Below are 23,319 nucleotides of genomic sequence, written 5' to 3' on the forward strand. Positions count from 1 at the left end.
ATATTACACACATTTTATTTTCATTACTAGGATCAACGATTGCCGTACTCACTGTGCTTATATTAGTAATTCAATTTTGTATCCATACATTTGTTATACAACAAAAACAGTGGAAGAACCATTATGCTGGTGAATTTGTTCGCCATCTTATTATTGGTGTCACTGTCTTAGTGGTGGCAGTTCCTGAAGGACTTCCTCTCGCTGTTACTCTGTCTTTAGCATATTCAGTCAAGGTAATTAATATCATAGGAATATTATCATGTGTGTTTACTAAAATAAAATCGTTGCAATATTATTTTTAATTATTAACAATGTATTATTAATTGTGTAGAAAATGATGAAAGATAACAATTTGGTTAGACATTTGGACGCTTGTGAAACTATGGGTAATGCTACTGCCATTTGTTCTGATAAGACTGGTACATTAACAACAAACCGAATGACAGTTGTACAGTCTTATATCTGTGAAGTCCTTAGTAAAACAATGCCTCAATTTGCATCTATACCATCAAATGTTGGAAACTTATTAGTGCAAGCAATATCTATTAATTCAGCGTATACATCTAAAATTATGCCACCCGATGATCCAACCAGTGAACTTCCAAAACAAGTTGGTAACAAAACTGAGTGTGCACTTCTAGGATTTATTCTTGCTCTCGGTAAAAATTATCAAACATGGCGTGATGACATACCTGAAGAAATGTTAACACGTGTATATACATTTAATTCTGTGCGAAAGTCCATGAGTACAGTCATTCCAAGAGAAGGCGGTGGCTACAGATTATTTACTAAAGGTGCCTCTGAAATTGTACTGAAAAAATGTTCATATATCTATGGTCGTGATGGCCGATTGGAGAAATTCACACGTGAAATGCAAGATCGTTTGGTGAGAAATGTCATTGAACCTATGGCTTCTGATGGTCTTCGTACTATTTCTGTTGCGTACAAGGATTTCATACCCGGAAAAACCGATACACCCAACCAAGTTCATTATGAAGGTGAACCTGATTGGGATTCTGAAGACAATATAGTGTGCGATCTCACTGCACTGTGTGTTGTAGGAATTGAAGATCCCGTTCGACCGGAGGTAAAATTAACATTTCACTATGGTCATTTAAAAAAACTGTTGTTCACTTGGAGTTTAATTTTAGGTACCTGAAGCTATTAAAAAATGTCAGCGAGCTGGTATCACTGTACGTATGGTTACTGGAGATAATGTTAACACAGCTCGATCAATTGCCACCAAGTGTGGTATATTTAAACCTGGTGAAGACTGGCTTGTATTAGAAGGCAAAGAATTCAATCAACGGATTCGTGATGCTAATGGCGATGTTAGTTAAATTTGTTATTTTAATTTTAATAAAATATGTATTAAATTATTTTGTTCTTACAGGTTCAACAACATTTATTGGATAAAGTATGGCCTAAATTGAGAGTATTGGCTAGGTCGTCGCCAACAGATAAATACACACTGGTAAAGGGTATTATTGACAGTAAAGTGAGTGAAAGTCGTGAGGTAGTGGCAGTAACTGGTGACGGTACCAATGATGGTCCTGCATTGAAAAAAGCTGACGTTGGATTTGCTATGGTATTAAATATAAATAAATATATAAAATCTAAAAAAAATTATAATTATTTATTATTAGTTGTAAAAAATTTCTGTTACTTGTATGGTTTGTTATTTAACAAATTAAATGGGGTTGATCTTTATTAATAACTATTTTTTGTTTTAGTTTATTATAAATACATAATGATAACTTGTATATACACAAATTATGTTGAAAACATTCATGTTCATAGTCCGTGTCATTTTGACATAGATAAGTTATGAATATTTATGTTTTTAAATTAAACTTAATACTTGAACTACAATTTAAGTACGTTTGATTTCATTTGATTCCTACCATAGAAATCTAACATAGGAAGATAGTTATTGTCGCCTGTTGTGTTCGTTAGAACACTTATAATTAAAATCAAAATATTAAAATTCACATTAAAGAGCAATTGTATTTATGTCATGTTTCTATCTAATGATTTTTGTTTTACATAATGACATAACTAATCTACTAATCACACCAGTGAAATTCTATGGTTGTGTGATATTTGTTTGAATAAATTTATGAATTTATGTCCGTAATACCACGTACCTATGTTATATTTAAAATACTTAATTCATACTAAATATTCACATTAATATTTGGGAATTCGTTCTCGTGTTATGACCATTTATAATTGTTTAAAGGAAGTCCCATAAAGACAATGGACGCCCAATTCCCATGTAATTTTTTTTATAGATTTACATTGAAAATCAATTTCAAAAAACAAAAAACAAAATACATATTTAGGTTTTATTTCGAAATCCTTTTCCCAATTATACTGTGAAATAATTGTCTAGTCATTCATAGTTATCTTGAATATAATTAGTTATTAAATCAATGCCATTCCTCTATATTTTCATAGTTGATACCTATTCACTAATTCACTATTAGGAAATTTACCAACTTGGTAATATAACTTACTAGGTTTGTTTTTTAATAACATAATGGACACATATCTTATGGTTAAACATCTATTAATAGAAAATTAAAAAAACGTAAAAAAATAAATAATAAATAAATTATATGATTACAAATTTTTGAATAATTCTTATTGGTTTTTTTTAATTACATTTTAATCCTTCACTTATTATAATGGAATGTTTGTTTTTATAGGGTATTGCTGGAACAGATGTAGCTAAGGAAGCTTCAGATATTATTTTGACAGATGACAACTTCAGTAGTATTGTTAAAGCAGTTATGTGGGGTCGTAATGTGTACGACAGCATTGCTAAATTTTTACAATTCCAGTTGACCGTAAATGTGGTAGCCGTTATTGTAGCATTTATAGGAGCATGTGCCGTCCAAGACAGTCCGCTAAAGGTAAGCATAACATCAAACAAAATTGTAGTAATATTAGTCGTTTTTTATTTTTACTGCAAGTTTTTCAAATAGCTGATCGATTCATTTGTGAATCTAATCAGAATTAATGCGTTAAAAATAAACGCACAATAACTTTTATTCGTATATGTTACAACTAACAAAATATCTCATAGATTATACTCTGCCTTATTGTATAATAAGAGTAACACAGGCGGACTTCTGCGCACGATGGCGGTGGCAATAAGTAGGTGTGTATAATGCGAGTGAGTACCGTGGTCTTAGGCTCATCACTTTAATATTCCAACTACCATCTACCTTGTATTTTGCTTATATTAACGACGGTAAAGTGATGGTTACTCGGTCTTGGTTGATCATTCATAGAAAGCGGATGAGGACGATGACTACGCATTGATCTTTGGATCTGACCAGACCGAACGGAAATCAGCTGCCGCCTGTGGTTAATCTTATGAGAGACAGAGTATAAACAAAAGTTTAAAAATAACTTTTTTTTAACGATAAATTAATAAGAATAGTTTTATGATTAAAAAAAAATTTAAAAACTGTGCATTCTGTTATATTAGGTATTTGGTCGCACATGAATGACGAATGTTTTTAAATCCGTTAATCCGTTAATCCGTTAACGCGGGGAAATGATTAATTATTTATGTTTAAAAAAAAAAAAAAACAACAAATGTATATTTTATTATGTGCGGTTTGTTGACGCGGAATTTTGTTTACGAACTTACTCAGGCCGTTCAAATGTTGTGGGTGAACTTGATTATGGACACGCTGGCCTCGTTGGCGTTGGCCACGGAGCTGCCCACTTCCGACTTGTTGTTGCGGAAACCGTACGGCCGTACAAAGCCTCTGATATCGCGTACCATGATGAAGAACATCATTGGCCAGGCCATCTACCAACTGACGGTCATCTTCTCGTTGTTGTTCGTTGGTGACAAGATGTTGGATATACCAACCGGCCGCGGAGCCGAGTTCGGCTCTGAGCCAACGCAACATTTCACCGTCATCTTCAACACGTTCGTTATGATGACGCTGTTCAATGAGATAAACGCTCGTAAAATCCATGGCCAGCGCAACGTGTTCCAAGGATTCTTCACCAACCCGATATTCTACAGCATATGGATCGGCACAGTGCTGTCACAAGTGTTCATCATCCAGTACGGCAAGGACGCGTTCAGCACCAAGAGTCTCACGCTGGAGCAGTGGATGTGGTGCTTACTGTTTGGGTTCGGCACCCTGCTGTGGGGTCAGATAGTCACCACTGTGCCTACCCGAAAAATCCCGAAACTTCTGTCGTAAGTAAAATGCTCTTAAACGCTGAGCCGAGCCGGCTGTGATAGCCCCGAGGTGCCCCCTCCCCAGGAACACGTCGACAATATAATATTGTGATGATATTTATTATTAGTGATGTTCTGTTTATGTAGCTAGAATTCGGTTCAAATCGTCCAAGGTTGAATACATTTTTTTCGTCTCGGAATGAATTTCCCACTGTTATATCATATAATTTGACTTCAGGTGGCAATATTTACGGTTTGCTATTTTCGAACGGCATTGTCCGTGTATTAATGGTGATAGTTGTGATCTATTGCAAATTGTGACAGATTTCATATCCGAGACAAACCCACCTAATAATATATCATAATCCCGGATCAAATGTTTATGAGTACATTCGAGTTTTTCTACTCCCGATACTATAAAATAAAATCATGAACAAAATAACGTCCTAATTATTATATTGTTGTAGCATTATTTTACCGATTGCGAGACGAACCGCGAATATTAACCACCCTGTCGCCTTGTGATTTTTGTCATTCGCAGATGGGGACGCGGACATCCAGAGGAGTACACCAACGCTATTAACCTAGGTGAAGAAAACAGATACGATCCCGATTCCGGGCAAAAGCCGCGAGCCGGCCAGATCCTGTGGATCCGTGGACTGACCAGGCTACAGACTCAGGTTAGAGCATCATTGGCTGCATCACTGATTGCCGCCAAAATAGGGCGGATAAATGTTGATTTTTTTGACTTTTGTTCACGTCGTTTTATCTTGTTGTCAATGTCAATTCTTATACTTTAAAACGCCCTTAATTTTTGTTTTTATAGATTATTTTATTTCTTCTTGCCAATCGATGTACACGTTACATATCATTTTTTTTTAAAGTAATGTCTTATCGTCGTATTTCTAATAGTTTTTCGCGTATATCTTTCACTGCTGCAGTGCGACCGTATTGTATATTTTAACATAATACGATACATTCTTCATGAATACGACATTTTTTCTTTTCGTCGTTTGTTGTTCGTTTTTCTAAAATTTGTGTGCAAGTTATTTTACGTACCTACATCGTTTTTTCAGTCGTATTATATTGTTACTATATACTCTGTCTCTCTATCAATTTCGCAATTTTTCTCTCTTCTCTCATAGCTAGTATATTATATTCAGTTTTATAGTTTTATTTATTTTTACATGTTTTTAAATTTATTTTTCTACCGTGGTTCGCACATAACGTTACCGAAATGTAACATTATCGTATGTGCGTATATCTATGTATTATTACATACATTTTTATGATGATGTGTTTTCGTTATCGTTATTTACATGACATAAACTATTAACGAATTATTAATTAGGACAGCGTGAGGGTGCGTTACAAGTGATTAAGCCCTACCGAGGGTCCGTAAGATTACTTTATACTAATATTTATACGTATTATTAGTTATCATATATTTCTATTATATGTATATATGTTATACTGTATAACAGTGTACCTATTTATTCAACAGAAAAAAAGAAATAATATTTATAATCAAAAACGACATCACTAATATCCGTTTTTTTGTATTGAAAATCGTCGATTGTTCCCCCCTATAACGATGTCTTGTTGAATTATTATCGTGTTCAATTATTGGCCACGGAATAGTATAATAGACATTTTTAAGTAGTATACTTATTTTTTATTTTCACACGAAGTGAATGTCCGTTACAATATGTTATCTGTGACGACTTTACAACATGATAATTTTATTGTACATTCTTAAAATCCCTCCTACAAACTACGGGTGATATTGTAAGTATAACTTAATGATTTTACATGTCATTATTGTATCGATGATAATGTTTTTCATTTATTGGGGCGAATTTTCTTTTTATTCAATATGCATAAATACTTATTGTTACGACCGACATATGACACGAGTGATGGATCTATTTTTATGTTCCAAGTGGTTTTCATCAGTAGGCACCCATATACTTATTCTAGTAATTCCTGAATCCATCCGTTCGATATCATTATGAAATAAGGAAAAACTATTATTTAATATAGATTTAATAATAATAATTTCAGCCTTACACGAAAACATTGATGTGTGTGAATAACACGGGTTTTCTTGGTCGGTTGAAAACGCGAGTATCTCTCCTGTCTATCAGTAGCAGAGCGAGTGAGCCAGTTGAGATCTACCAATATTTCCTTCCTTACATGTTATTCGAAAAATCCTAAAAACTGATGGGTTGTATAATAAGACAAATCTCATCAGTGGTATTAGTTATGTTATCGTTTTATTTTTTTCGAATAATCAGCTACATTATAGCTATATGCTATAAATATTAATAGGTAAATGTGATATTATACATATTTTTATGTGCTAATTTTCTTTTGTTTAGTTTTGCTTTCACTAAAACGATTTCATTATACTATCGTATATTGAGTGAGTTTCGTTTTATGTGATCACATTGGTGCAGGTCATTTTGATTCTATTAACTGATTTTTTTTTTAAATTATCTTTTATACTTAATTGACTGCAATTGAGTAATTTATTGCTCGTCTTATTTACTTATTAGTTATTTATTTCCTTATAGGTTTAAAGTTGATACACATACGAGTATTTATTTAGTATTTTTTTTCATCTTATGGTGAAATTAAATAGTGGTTCTAATAATTTGTGAAGTTACTGAAAAATATCTGCGAAACATAACTTGGCCCACGACTTAATTAGTAGCATTATGTTATGTTATTATGATTATTAAATTCTGTTTTAAAAACCATACTTTAGATATTATATTGTCTGATTCACGGGAAACCAGTGATCTCATTAAGCAAAACTCACTGTATAACACATTTTCATTATCATTATCACCCACTTTATTATTTGTTGTAGGGTCTAGTAGAATTTACATAGATATATCTAATAAGTAGATAGTCCGCGTTTTAATTACTAACACATTGTTGGCATATTACGTGTTTCAATAATATTAAAAAATATGTATATAATTATCTTTTAATTTGAAATGGCAAATAGTTAAAAGTTCACAGCGCGAAATTTTTAAAATAACTGTTTAGTAATTTTTTGCATCAACGCATAGGTGCGTACCTTATATAAGTGGTTTTATTTGTTTTGACTATAGCTTATGAACTATAATTGACTACGAGTTCGTCAGTAGGTATAATCGTCATAGTATATGGGGTACCTATACCATGTTACCGATTTGGCAATTATTGTATCGCTGTTAGCGTCCTCGCCTTCCCAAAGCTCAAACCCTTCCATAACATATCTCTGATTATATGGATTGAATAATAATAATAATAAAAAAAGTATATACATAATTTAAGACCTATATAATATATCATAATTATTAATTTCTTAAAATAAATAAAAATAAAAAGTTGTTGTACACATCACCTAAAACAAGATAAAAACACACTTCGCATGACACGCGTGTTGTGTTTGTGTGTTTGCAGCTGCGTGTCATTCGAGCTTTCAAGTCCACACTAGAAGACCTGGAAGAACGGCGTTCCATACATAGTTTCCGCACTACTACCAGCTCGCGGGGCCGTCCTTTGTCCGACAACATCACGTACATAGACGAGGAACACAACCACCACCACCAAGCTGCCCCTCCTACTAACAACAAGACACCACTCAGTGAGGGATAAAAAAAAAATATATATATATATATATTCATATTAACGAATTATCCTATATAACGGTCTTGTGAACGTCACGTTTAAAAAAGAAAAAATGGAAAAAAACAACAAACAAACGAGCAATTTCGTAATAATTTATTTATTTACATAATATATTATTATAAATATAATATATGTGTATACCTTATGTAACGATAATCAATATTGTCATCGTTATTTTTTTTATTTAACGAAACGTATATATATATATATATATATATATATATATACATATATATTATAAATATTTATTTTTATTTTACTAACGTCACATTTTTTTATCGACTTATTATTATTATTATTATTATTATACTTATACGTACAAATTATATGAATTTTCGAGCTTGGGTATATTTTGTTTTCGTTATTTTTCTGGGATAGAATATTTTTTTTTTATAAACAAACTGGGTGGTTTTCAATCCTATGTATTATAATATTCTCTCAATGTCTCAATATGTATTTCTCTCTCTCTCACACACACACACATTCTCTCTTTCTCTCTCTCTCTCTCTGCCTTTGCGTGTACCTCCCCCACCGACTGTAATGTGTATGCTGATTAACTCGGGAATTTTTATGCGGTGTCAGCTAAGCATCGTTTAAGGCTTATTTCGAATATGCGCGGCGGGCTATGCTTGAATTTTGATGTATATACTGTGTTACTAAATGGGTATCGCGTGAAATATAGACGTAATATTGTTCTATGCATTTTTATTTCTTTTTATTACTATATTTTTTTATCATCATTCGATTATATTTCGGACACTTGAGTTGTCAGATTATAGTGTAGTGTCTGCTTAGTCATATAAGACAACTATGTAGCCATGATATCATTTAAGCCAGCAGCTATTACAGGGCTAATACTCACTAAATATTACAACTGATGACAAATTAAAATAATGATTTGATCTCTGATCTAAGAATTTAATTCAGACATTAAAGTCTTATCAATCATTATCAAATATTATCAGTGGTAATATGTCTTATAAATATTTCCCTGTAGATGCATATAGCTGCCGACTTATACGTTCTGATTAAAACAATATGTAGTATACTATCTATATAGTTGTTATATATTATATTATCTAATGCTGAGTTGCATGTTTAAAATGTATTAATTTAAGGGTTCATTGCAATTTCATGGACCAATCATGGGCCACTAATTCATGTTTAAAAGGCCCATTAGGTCACTAAATGTTAAGTGATTGTTTATGCAACCCAGCACTGTTAGTTAGGATAAAGCAATGTTAAAATTCAGTTATATAATTATTGTCAAACAAAACCACTTCGGACGTTGACGTTCCGCACGATGCCTATTTATTGATACATTAACATCCAATATTCATACTTCACACACATTTAATAATAATATCATAATACCATGCTTCCCGTACTAACAATAAAAAGGGCAATCGGGTTATACTAACACAATTTACCAACACTACATCAATTAAGCTACAAAGGCAAGATCATAATATCATATTATTTACATATATTTGATATTTATGATATTATATTATATTTATATTTTATATTATTACTTTTATTGTAATAATTATTGTTATATTCATGTTATTATTTTATTTATATTATTATTATTTAATAATTTGCCATATATTTACTTAGGTAAATTCGCCTGCGCTAATAGCTATCGTTTAATGTCTTATTATATTATACATTGTTTGATGTCTGGCTCTCTCGCTCACTCACTCTCTTTCACTCTGTCACTCTTATTTCTCTGTCTCCGTATGTCTATACTTTATTTATTCTATTTACACACTATATATTATTATATACATAATATACTTATAATCACATACTTTTGCGCACATTCGTGATTATGATACTTTTATTATTATTACTATTATTGTTATTATTATTATTGTTGTTGTTGTCTTGCTCTTGCCGAATAGTGGGCATTATACGTTAATACTTGCACACCAATAATATATATATTACAAATAATATTTAATTAGTATTTCTACTTGGGCCACAATGCGAGGTGTCAACATTATCTCAATACAGCAAAATATACGGTCGCGGTACATATTATAGCTTCGTAAGCGAAACAACACGCCAAAAATAATTCAGAATGTATCGCTTTTCTGGACGTGATTCGAATAACTTGAAATACGTAACGCTTATCATGTCACTAACTGGGCGTCACAATAATCATAATATTATACCTTTTTAGGTATTTTTATATATTTATTATTTTTTGTTTGAGATCAACCATCACCGTTGATTATTACGTGTCTCCCCTGTGGGATAAAGATTTGGTTTTTTTCAAACTCTGGTTACGGAAATAGGATGAAAAACGGATTACTCGAGTAATGTCTGTATAACCGGCTTTCACATACAATAATCTCATAACTGATAACTCCATCTTAATTTTTAGGTTGTATTTTAATGCTGGTGGTGATTACATACTGGTGGCTGCTTTGGGTTCCGATCTCTGTGTATTTGTCTGTGTTCGATGTTTTTGGAAATAGGGCTTTTTTTATTTATTGGTGATGAGGCGGTAATTTTGATTTGGTTTGGTTGCGCACTTTTGGTGGTTATCTTCATTATTTCTATCGCACTTTTTCAACTTTTATGCTATATTAATTTCATTTATTCTCACAAACATCTATAACATATTTTATAATATGTACTGTCAGCTATCAACATGGATCATAATATATCACTCTGATGATATATGTGTGATGTGCAGAGAATGAAATTGTAATTATTATGGATTTAAATTGAAACATTTAATATTATGTTTTTATTCCCAACAGGAAAATAGTCAGTCAAATTATAACAATGTATTATAATTGTTATGATAATGTAAAAATTATTAATTGCAATGGTAGAAAAAACATATTTAACGTGGTTTTGATGAAAATTATTCGTTAATCTAATACAATTAATATTAAACGTTAAAGGTGATAGGCGGTGAATTGCAAGAACGTTTGATTCCGGTCCCATACAGCAAGAGCTCCACTGACCAAGCTGTAAGCCGCTTTCTTCCTTAAACTGATTTTGTTTTATTTTCTTGTTTTCATTTGGTTTGTTTGATATTACTACTTTTTGGTCTGCTATTACTTTTTCTACTAATGCTACTACTACTACTATTACTATTAATACTACTACCGCCATTACGAATAATGTTTTATGCCAGGTTTGGCACATTTGTCTTCACCGATTTTGTTGTTGAAATATTTGTGTTATAGTATAGTAAGAGTAACGCGGCCATGATTGTACAGAGGGAATACATTTTAAAAACCTTATACTTTGTTGTATCACCGTATAATATATATATATATATACATAATATATATAATGCATATATTTACTACTTACCAGATGATTCCACATTAGTATTTATAAGGGTTATTAATGATAACGGTACATTATATTATTATAATAATTATACATTTATAAGAATGGATACCACAATATCAATCTGGTTCATCACAACACTGCAGTATATCTGTATCGGAAGTTTATGTGCCAAATTATTGTTTTATATATCAAAATGTAAAAGTAGATGGATGTACTAACCCATTCAAACTTATTAACCATCTTATTATAATTGTTACTAATAAAGTAGTTATTATGATACGCATACTAGTCAAACATAGACAGCGTACGAAGTTCGGGGAGTTTGGAGTTGATGCATGTTTAATAATTTACTAATTTAATAACTTAATAATAAATATGTTTCTGTCGATATTTATTACATTTACTTAAGTATTATAAGGCTGGCGTGTGAGTGCTCATGTGTGTGTATGTGTGTAAAAAAGAGTTGATTTATATTTTTTCTGGTATTTTTGTGTGCAATCTTGGTCGTGTTCTCCATAGTTAGACGGGTCAATTGGTTATCCCTTGATGTTTAAATTAGTTTTAAAAAAAACTTAAATTATATTTATGTTAATATAGTAATAATGTATCGAGCGTTCGTTAAAAACGTTTAATTATCTAAAATCAATTTTTATTATCAAAAACATTTTCTACAAAACCTTTACTACACCTGATATCACACGCACTGATTTGTATTTAATGAAACTGTCGTCGTGTATACGTACACCGAATCAATAGTATATCATCTGTATTATGAAAATTGAATGAACGTGGACTTGACAAAGGTTGACGCGCATGTGCGTAACGTACTTGCTATATATTGTCTGTGACCTGTCGATAAGCTTTCGAGATTTTCGTTTTAAAATTAATAACGACACGTGATCTGCTTAATACAATTACGATTTCAGAAGAAATTCATGGATTCGATTGTGTATAAAATTTGCATCGTTGCGCATGACAGATGTCGGGGAATCCAAATCAGGAGCGTGTGTATTGACATTTATATACTCATATTATAATCTTGTTTTAAACACTCAAAAATTGACCGATAATATCCTGTAATATCTGATCTACTTGAGTAATATGTTGATGATTACGACCATTGAAATATAAGTAATAGTAGTAATGGTAGCAGTAGTAGTATGGTAGTAGTATAGTAGTCAAGAAAAAGTAATACAAATATTATACAATGTAATCATAGAGCATTATGTATATGTTTTCTATGATTGTATACATAAGTATACAGTTATTATGCATAACAATAATGACTATTACATACTAATGCTGCTGCTACTGCTGACCCGATCCTTGAACCTCTTTAGATTTATTTTTGAAATTTTATTTTTGCACGGTGTTGTTGTTTTTGTTTATGTTTTTCTTTATACAGCTTTTGGTATCGGTTGTCGTCATTATTGTATTTGATAAGTGGCTTGCTTGGCTTTTTTATTTGTATACTCTATATTATATTTATTTTATTCTTATTTTCCCACGCGCACTTTACGTTGGAGACAATGAATCATCGATTTATTCCAAACGCAACTTTCATACATTGTCAATCCCCGTCACGTTAAAGTGTGTGTGCGGGAGTTGTGTGTGCGTGTGTGTATGTGCGTGTATGCGTGTGCGTTTACTGCCTTTTAATATCTTCTTTACATATTATTACCTATTATTTAATACATATTATATTTATTATTCAAAAATATACAATTATTTTCGTTATTATTATTATTATTATTAAAACGAAATATATATAGTAGTAGTGTTCAGGTATATATAACGTGAAAGCGCGTACGCGCGCGTGTGTGTGAATAAATTATATATATATTTATAATATAACTATGTGATGGTAATATGTGATAGGAGTTGAACGACGTTTTCATCGTCGGTTTGCGTTATACACATACAATTAATATACAATTATTATGGTTTAATGTTAATAACATAAAATAAATTTACACATTGTATTGTTTGATACAATATTCTGGGTTAAGATATAAATACAAAATTGTTGATAAAAAATTAAAATTAAAAAAAAATCCGGATGCCGCAGTGTTTTAAGGGGCATTGCAATAAACGCCACCCGAATTTGAGGTAAGGGTATATATTAGTAAATCTAATATATATATATAGTATAATATGTATAATGATTATATTTTGTAATTATTATCGCTGGTGTCGCCGCTTAATATTATACCTACTCAAAATAATAATTACCTAACACAATAATTTATTTTGTAATATATTCCTTTTAAGCAATCGGCTATGTCGTTAATAATAATAATAATAATACATAATATATAATACCTATTTTACCTATATTAATTAGGTACGTTTAATAATAATAATAATAATAATAATAATAACGTTGTTTGGATTTTGATTTTTGTTCGGTGTTTATGTGTGTGTAAGTTTTGCGTGCGTGTGTGTGTGTGTGTGCGTGTGTTTAAGTTTTTGCGTGTGTTTGTATGATGAATGGGTGTGGATTTTTTTTTTAATTACACGCGTGATTTCATGCTTTCATATAATAATTGTTGTACTTTCGAGATGATCAATATACGTAATATTTTACAATTGGCTGCTCGATTTTGAGGTTTCCTCGAGGGACTTTTTTCAGTGAAAAGCAAATTTCACTGCCGCTTATGCGATGAGTAATGCGAATAATGTGTGTGGATAATGTTTTTTTATATATATATTATATATATTGATTTTTTCTTTTGGTTTGCACTTAATTTTTTTTTTTCGATTACGTTGGATTTAAATTATTGTAACGCACACGTATTTCTTTTCAGAGAATGTGGCAAGGTCAAATGGTTTGACCGGTTGTTGTTGTTCGTCTCGGACACAAGGCACCACACACACGTTAATCGATAAATACCGCGATATTATTATTATTATTATTATTATTATTATTATTATTTAAATGTAAAACTATTATAATTAATTTTATAATACATAATAATATACGCGAAACATCTCTCTTAAAACTCAAACGCGATAATATATTATTATTATTATACTTTACATTAATTGATTATTGTTAATATTTTTTTCACTTGGTCTAAAGCCGCCGCTGTTGGTGGTTTTTGTTGTTCTTGTTCTTCTTGTTCTTGTTATACTTGTAATAGTAGTTATGTATGGTTATTAATAATATTAATATGTCATCAGCATCGTTATTACGTTGATAGTATCACAGTGAATTTTAACTACCCTTCTTTGACGACGTCTTAAATTTTAGTAGTGTTTTTGCTGCAACGTCGTCAAAAATAAATCTGTGCATTTCTTTCGATTGCTGTTCTTATTCTTCATCTATTTATATGCAAAGATGCGTTTGATAAATGTTTTTTATTCTTGAAATTTCCAAACTGTCATTTAATACAACACACCATTAAATAATATGACAATTGCAATCGAAAAAAAAAACATATACGAGTAATATTAGACCTCTTTACCTTTTTAGTAGACACGCTAGTGATCGAAATATAGGGGCGAATATTAGCGAACTATTTGAGCACGATTCGCGTACACCACTATTTCACCGGGGAAATGAAAATATCTACAAAATCCGAGACCATCTGCTTAATCACGTGCATGTTATTTGTTTCGGTGCAACTATTGAACTAAGTTTAGGTACTTACTGTAGGACCTCGTCCTAAATTAATTTCGAAAGTCCCGGGTCCAATCTCATTAGTCCTCCTCGATCTTTACCCGGGACTTAAAGACTGTACGCACGTCGATGGACACATATTATATTGCTTATACGCGAGTATATTGAATTTTTTTGGAATTTTCTGCGTCGTAAGCTTATGTTTACTTGTTCGAATACCGTATCTACGTATCATTAAGCCAGACCTACTCGTGAGGATACATCATGACAATATTTCTGTTTCGATATTCTAATAATAATACTGTTTGTTCCCTATCTGTAGATGTAATGATAATCGTAAACCATTTGACCAATCGATTGCCACTATAGACATACCTTAAATAGCAATACACAATATAGTTACTGCTATTCGGTGTTTTTATTCTATTGTGCGTATATTCTTAAAACATATTAGAAGCTGCAATTGACACTTTCGGCAGAATTCGATTTAATAAACGTTATAATTCCAACTACTTCTAGATGTTAAAAATATTTAATTGGTGTAAGTTGTTGTAACTAACGTGGGCTCAAATCCATTTAACTATTATTTTAGTATAATAAAAAACTAATATATACTTAACTAACGCTTTATTAATTATATTAATAACAAATTTTTTTTAAATAAGAGATTATAATATGTTCTCGCTGCCAACGAATATTATTAATTATAACAACGATTATAATTACTTGTATAGTGGTGAGGAAGGGGAATAAATGGCTGTTTAGATTTTATGTACAATTTACTATTACTTATCTTCAAATGATAGAATTTACTATACTTATTATTATTATTATTAATTATTATTATTATTATAATTATTAATAATATTATTATTATTATTATTATTATTATTATTATTATTACATTATATTATATTATTAAATAGTTTTTATTGTTTGTCGATTTATAGTCACCACTGCAGAGCATTATATAGTACTCTTCTTTATTTAGTGTTTACTTATACCGATTTTCAAATTAATTATAATATTATATAGTGTAGATAAACGCTTGCTATTATATAATATAGTTGGTTATTATAATATTATAGGTGGATTCCGTGAATAATTAATGAAACAATGTTTCTGTTTTATATTGAAAAAAATAAAAGTGCACAGCGATATTATTATCGTTAAGTTTATTTAAATGATATTATTTTAAATTTATACACCGTTTGGTATCACGAACATTTATATAATATATTATATATATATATACATCAACGCTTTATTAGTATATCGGCAACAAATGGATACAGACGAAATGAAGTGTGTCACAAACGGAAAATGCATATAATTTAAAACTGCAAGAGCAGCGTCAACTGCAATGAATATCGAAGGAAATGACCGTCGCATGTATTAAAAGGCAACTATATTACACGTATACACTCCCAAGTATGTTAAAACAGTTAAATGTGTTTTGTTTCTATTTAGTATATAGCAGTTCACTAACTTATTTGTTATACTTTAAAAATGGTACCTAGTAATCTAATTTATTTTTAATATTTTTTTCTTCGAATTTTACTGTCGACCTATTTTTTAGCCAAAGGCCGTGCAACTAAAAATAATTGCCACATCAAATTCTTTGTTGAGTTTGTTTATAAACCTTACAATTTGCATAAACTAATGTTCTTATATGTTTTTTTTTTCACATGAAAGACAACAATATAACAAAATATTATATTATAATACGTTTAACATCAATCATCGTTAGGTGTGTAGGTATGGTGTATAATATGTGTGTCGTGTGTGTGAGCGTGTAAGACGGTGGTTAATTATTAATAGTGTTTTTTAACATAATAATTAATACTGTTTAGACATATTTTGTGTGTTTGCGTGTTTCAGGTTATTCATTTCAATGATAATAATGATAAATAATTTTTTTAACGTGCGTGTGTAGGTACATGTCACGCATTGTTTATTTTGATTTAAAATTTAAATATAAACTCACCTATATATCAATATATTATAAATTACCAAAATATTTTGCTGCTATATCCGTTTCTTTTAAGGACTGTTTCACATTAACGCGTATCATACGCGCTCGTTATTGCCTATAATTATATATTAATATGTCCCTATAACGTCTAATTATTTTAATTAATCAACGTAATTTGCGAGCGAAGATCAAAAAACAGTTAACCTAACTTATATTAAACTCTATAGAGACACCCCGATTTGTTTCATAATTGTTTTAAATAATTCTGTATCGGATGAATGTCGTAAGTCTGAGTAAAAATATAAATTGATCATAAATAGCCTCCGGAGATTTTTATTGGTCGAAAAATGATTACTAAAACAACACACGCGCGCATCGATCATATTATATTATATTATAGAACATTACTGCACGATAATAATTGTAAAATAAAATAGGTACCTATCGAATTTTTTTCTGCAAAACAGTTATATTTTAATCGGTTTTTTTTGTTTTGTTTTTTTAAACAAAATTATGAAACATAAAAAATACTTATTGTGTTGTCTTAATTTTGGTTTTCTCATATCTTCGTGCATGCAATTATTATTACTTACATCATCAATCATCATTATCATATAATATATTATATAAATACATACAATGTATATAATATATGTCTCATGTATACACACTATCCAACCGCCGCCGCAGCAGCACTAGATATTTTGTTATTGTAGTAGATGTATTTAAAATTTCGTGTTTTATTCTTTTAAGAGTAATATTATTGCTATATATATGTATATGTATATATATAATAATATAATACTTATTGGTAGTGCTCATATGGTATAATTTGAACCGTACCGTAATTTGTTTTCTTCCCTCCTCCCGCTTATTCTATATAATATGAAATAATAATGTATTATTAGTGGTTGTTTTTACTTTATATCAAATGATTATTATTATACAAATCCCGTCGTCGTTATACCTGTCGTGGTTCGGCTTACATTTTATTGATCTGTTCTGTATATTATTTGGTCTAAAAAACGTAATATCTGATTATTACCAATAATATTTAAAAGTTGTTCGTATAATATCTATTAATATTATATACACTATTGAAATTTTAATTGATTAGATCTCCGTTGATGTGTTCTAGTTGCTAGATTTAAATAATACAATAACAAATCATATCAAGTTTACAGAGTAGTAAAATATTGCGTGAAAAGCTTTGTTTTTTTATTTTATTTTTGTGAAGTGTACTATATATTTTACGATTCATATCTTTTTTTGTTTTGGTGTGTAATTGGTTTCGGCAATTATTATTATTTTTTTAAATAAGTATGTAATTTACTGTCAAAAAAATCGATGATATAATAGTCATCATAATAGTAGTATAATATATTATATTATAGAGTTATATAAACAATTTTTATGCTCAGTTGTCTATATAGGTAATATTTTTTCTTCTTAATATTTTTCAACTTTATTGTATTTGATTAGCCGTACTTGTCATTGACCTTATTTCAAAGATATAATATTGATCACAAATTTTGTGTCTGGTGGTATATTACCCCATTATTTTTTATCTTTTTTTGTTGCTCTGATTTTACGGTGTTGCTGCTGCTACTGATGCCTCATATTTTAATTTTATTTATTATAATACTTGTTAGTGTTTTTTTTTACTATATTTCCACCGTCGCTAAACGTATAAATAATATGTATGTATATAATATATTATATACTGCTAGGCGGTCTGTCGTTGTTTTTATTTCTTCTACTACATATAATATAGATACGTATTACTTATTAGTTATTACCAATTGAATTTTTTTTTACTTTTTAAATTCTTCTATCGTTTTTTGCATACGAACCTACAGGGGTACGTAACCACATTGATTTGTAAAGAATGTAAGGATAGCTGTAGGTATATATAATATAGTATAATGTGCGGACGAGCGTAGTGACAGGCGAGTGTGGTATGTGTGCGCATGTGTAATGTGTAGTATGTGAATATTGTATTTATTAAACGTTTAAACTATATAATCCATTATTTTATTATAATTATGATTTCAATACAAATTTTATACATGCATATTATATTAAAATCACAAACATTCAGCAATACTATTGTTTAAAAACCTATTTAAAATCATACGATCGATACGTCACGATGTCTTGTATAAAATGACATAAATTTCATCGATATACTCCCGTACTACAGATCACTGCAGTATACATATTACATATACCATACATGCATAGTGCATACACATCATAATATACTTGCAGTGTGCGACTGCATCATGTGCCGTATTAATATTATGTTACATGTCATGTGACAATAACCTAATATTTCTATCGTTTTTCGTGCTGTACGCGCCGGCCAGTGATCTAACCGTTGTAGAAGTGACCTATAATATGATGACACGGTGTATAGTGTATTTCCGCTTATTGTTGTATGTGATTTCGTCGAGGTAACATGTCATAATGATATTACAAAGATACTCTATAGAAAAAAATAAAAAGTTAAACATTACTTGGATGTTATTATTTATAGCATTTTCGTATGTGCACAAAATAAAACACGTATAGTGGTGATGCTGCTCTAAACTGAGTCTCCGCTGCTGTTGCTCTATCCTCCCGTTATCGTGCATAGTGTTGTTTATTTGCATATTATATGAATAATATACAATAACACTGTGCATTGTTTTTCTATTCTTGTTCACATTCAATAATAATTTACACAAACCCATTTTTTTTTTTTTTTTGTGGCGATTATTGATTCTGTTCAAAGGTGGCCGTGAAGAATAATAAAATACAAGTTTGAACAAGACAACTGCCGACTCGACACACGCGCTCGACGTCACCGCAGGATTCCGATATGTACCGATAAAACCGCGATCGCGCGCCCGCATGTGTGTGTCCCGCAGTAGCTAACGCCCCATGTACACACGTCCATGCTGTGGCTGCTGCTTTTTTTTACTACAGTATAACATTAAAATAGGTGTGATCGTCTAATTTTAACATAATAATATAATTACAGTTTAATTAAGGTTATTATTATTATTATTATTACTATTGTTTATCAAGTTTTGTAGTTTATAGGTAAAATCGTTTTCTTTCTCGGCGACAATATTTGTTATTAATTTATTATTTTAACCGTTATACCGTTTATAACACTTAATATTACTATTATTATTATTATTAGACTTAAAGACGATTAGTTTGTGCGCGTGTATAGTGGAGTTGAGTGCATAAACTCAGCAGAGGACTTGATATTTATATTTGATGTACAAATATAGGTATTATGCAATATTATTATAATATATTATAATATTATATTATAGTATCACATGTTCTCGTCGATGATGTTTTTTCTTATTGTTTTGTTGTCGTCGCGGTTTTTGTTATTATTACTATTATTGTTACGTGTAACGTCATTACAATCATTATTCTCTTATATTATATTTAATGCGCGTAGATGCTATTGTTTATTGAATACATTATACTTATTTATTGTGTTAAATATAATATGATACGATTAGGATATAATATTATTATTATGTGTATTCAAAATAGGTTAGTATAGTAAGGCAGGTATGAGTGTATTTCTACGACTTGTACATAAAGTTAAAATACGATTTTTGCTCATCGTCATCAGTCAGTCGTTCGACACGTAATTATCTCGTAATTAATGAAAGCATTTTTCATTATTATTATTTAAATTTTTTTTTAGAGTCGTTACGAATATTGTTATTTAGTATTATTAATTTATAATATAGTTTATACGTATACCTATATTCTATATATATTAAATATGATATATTTATATAGTCTTTAGTATTATTATATAGTATCGTTGTTGTTGTTGAGAATATTGTTACCTAAACCTATGAAGTAGGATAATATTTAATAATGTTGACGACAGTGTTTATTTTGTATAGTGTTGTTGCCGATGTTTAATACCTTTTTTTAAAAATTTAATTTACACGTCACACATCTACAAGACTCATATTTTTATTATAAACATTATTGCGATTACTATATTAAAATTATTATAGTATGTATTATTATATAGAAACAAATTTTTTTTTTTTTTTATGAAAAACTGCGTTGTAGACGGCATAAAACGACTACCCCTTACCTCTACTCGGAAAAATAATATAATGTATAAACACGGTGCATTTTCAAATAGTAATATTACATCGCTAAATTGCCTACGACAAAACGCATCACGGAGTTCTCTTCCCATGTTATTATTAGATATATATATATATATCATTACGCCCCCCCCTAATGTATGTGAAATTTCACCGAACACGGTTATATGTCATCATTCATCGTCAGATCGACGTGTCCGCTCATCGCACTTACGAAATAATACTATTTTACGATATTTTAATGTACTTTTTATTCACGGTGCAAACCGCGGTGTAGGATTAATTTCTTTTCCATAGAAGCTGGAGTTCAGTGGTTCCACGTGTGGTGAACGCCTACACTGATAACTGTGTGTGTGTGTTGCTCTATAACCTCTGCCATACTTTACTCGCTTCTCCCTGAACATGGTCATACACCTTCACTGTGACAGTGATGCTTAAGACATTTGTACCATAATATCATGTCGACAGTATTATATAATATGTTAAAGTCTCCAACCCTATCCACCGTCGACGACTTTATCACTGAAACCACGATGCATATATTACACCAAAGATGAAGATTTCACACATGCGCGCGTATATGATTGGTGTTCTCCCCCTGATGAACACTTTTCTAAAAACCTCTATTATGTATATTTACCATTCGCACTACTACTATCATTACTGTATACACATCACTGCTACTATATGTATATATATATATTATCATGTGTATAATTACATCTACCGTAGTGTACTACTGTTATTTACCATTATGTAAACTGTACTTAATATAATATAATATAATGTGTTTATAGCTGTCGCTTTGAACTATAGCTTTTGTTGCATGAATAACATTTGTCCGAAAATATATATATATATATATATATATATATATACATACATACATATATATTGGGTGTACTTACGTAGTGCTCGCGGGGGAAGATTAAAGTGGCCGCGTTTTGTATTGGTGCGTTGTATACATTATGTCGTAATATACAACTCTATACAATACGTCTTGACATGTATATACGTAATAATAAGGTGTATCAGGATGCGTAAGGGAGTTGACAATATTATCGTTATTTGAATATTGTCGAATCCTCCAGATACACCGTTATTGCCTATCGTGTACACAAATTTAATGCCGTTTTTGCATGCTAATCAGTAATCACACGTCCGGCTCCCCGTCAGTATAATTTGTGAATTATGTGAGGTATAATATTATAATATACTGTTCGTGTCCCTCGATTGTAATAATGCATATTACAATTATTAACAGCGTACGTAATTGTTGACGTACAAACTGCAAATATAAAACATATTACAAAATATTATATCTACTGTTTTCATATTATTTATTTTGTACGCACATACCACCACCATGATATGGGGTCAACACGAACGATATTGTAGCCTCTTCGTGCAGGGCGCAAGATTAGATCGGGTAGAATTGATCTATATTTACGAAACCGTTGGGAGGGGGTGGTGTGTTATTAAGGGTAAAAAAATAGATCGTCGAGAATAGATTGCGTGTTGTGAAAGGAGCCCCCCCCCCAGGGGAGCATCGTTTGCAGTAAAGGTTTTTCCAGTGTGTTAGATCATCGGGGACAATATATTTGGACATGTTATACATTATATGTTTAACACACTTCCTTCCTACTCTGTCATCTGATCATCCTCATCATCATCGTATCTAATGGTTTCGTTCACAGTTTAACGTGTGACTCTACATTCTTATAAATTATAATATAAGATATGCTATACACCTACACGCAATTACGCCAGTTATATGTTATATATGTATACTTAAATACTTATCACACACGCGCGCGTCACATATATTATTTAACTGTTCATGTATTGTACTATAAATATTATATATGTATAAATTGTTCATCTGATCACAGCAATTCGCGCAGTTGTTCTAATCGGCTCACAATTAATATATTGTTCATTACCCATATATTATGTGATATATATTTGACGCTAATAACACGCATTATATATATAATATATAATTATCACTATGATATTATTATAATATATATAATACCTATAATACATAACATCGCCGCCGCTAATGCTGTTATTGATTTTTGATTTATTTGCCTTACAGTACTAACATTATAATATAACATAAACGTCCATTACCTATCCATCATGTCATATCATATCATAATCATCATCATCATTAATACCTATTATATACATAATATACGCGCAACGATACGTATATACGCGCATTATGTGTATATTTTAACGATTTCCATTATTATTATTATATTCATATATTATAATGTAGCGATGATGATTAACATTTTTTTATTAATACAATACGTTTTGCGTACGCACTCACCCGCATTCGAGTCATATTATA

The 23,319-nt window shown here is 30.5% G+C and overlaps 1 protein-coding gene across 17 annotated transcripts in view; it reads left to right on the forward strand.

The window, feature by feature from the left end:
* PMCA (plasma membrane calcium-transporting ATPase 3) overlaps positions 1-23,319 on the forward strand; it is a 64,723-nt gene that overhangs the window by 36,829 nt on the left and 4,575 nt on the right. For 5 of the 17 annotated variants that reach the window (XM_015516345.2, XM_015516343.2, XM_015516347.2 and 2 more), the window contains 8 exons: positions 31-233; positions 332-1,087; positions 1,152-1,331; positions 1,394-1,588; positions 2,712-2,918; positions 3,669-4,231; positions 4,755-4,893; positions 10,819-10,887. In XM_015516345.2, coding sequence (XP_015371831.1) covers positions 31-233; positions 332-1,087; positions 1,152-1,331; positions 1,394-1,588; positions 2,712-2,918; positions 3,669-4,231; positions 4,755-4,893; positions 10,819-10,887 — 2,312 coding nt within the window. Of the gene's footprint in view, positions 1-30; positions 234-331; positions 1,088-1,151; positions 1,332-1,393; positions 1,589-2,711; positions 2,919-3,668; positions 4,232-4,680; positions 4,894-7,669; positions 8,248-10,818; positions 10,888-14,025; positions 16,025-19,591; positions 20,883-23,319 lie in introns of those variants that run through there. The other 12 variants (XR_016192472.1, XR_016192470.1, XR_016192471.1 and 9 more) reach the window with 12 other exon arrangements.

Source organism: Diuraphis noxia, unplaced genomic scaffold (genome assembly GCF_037042655.1).
Source record: "Diuraphis noxia isolate RWA-SAM2 unplaced genomic scaffold, SU_Dnox_SAM2 contig0001, whole genome shotgun sequence".
In the NCBI taxonomy this organism is placed as follows: domain Eukaryota; kingdom Metazoa; phylum Arthropoda; class Insecta; order Hemiptera; family Aphididae; genus Diuraphis; species Diuraphis noxia.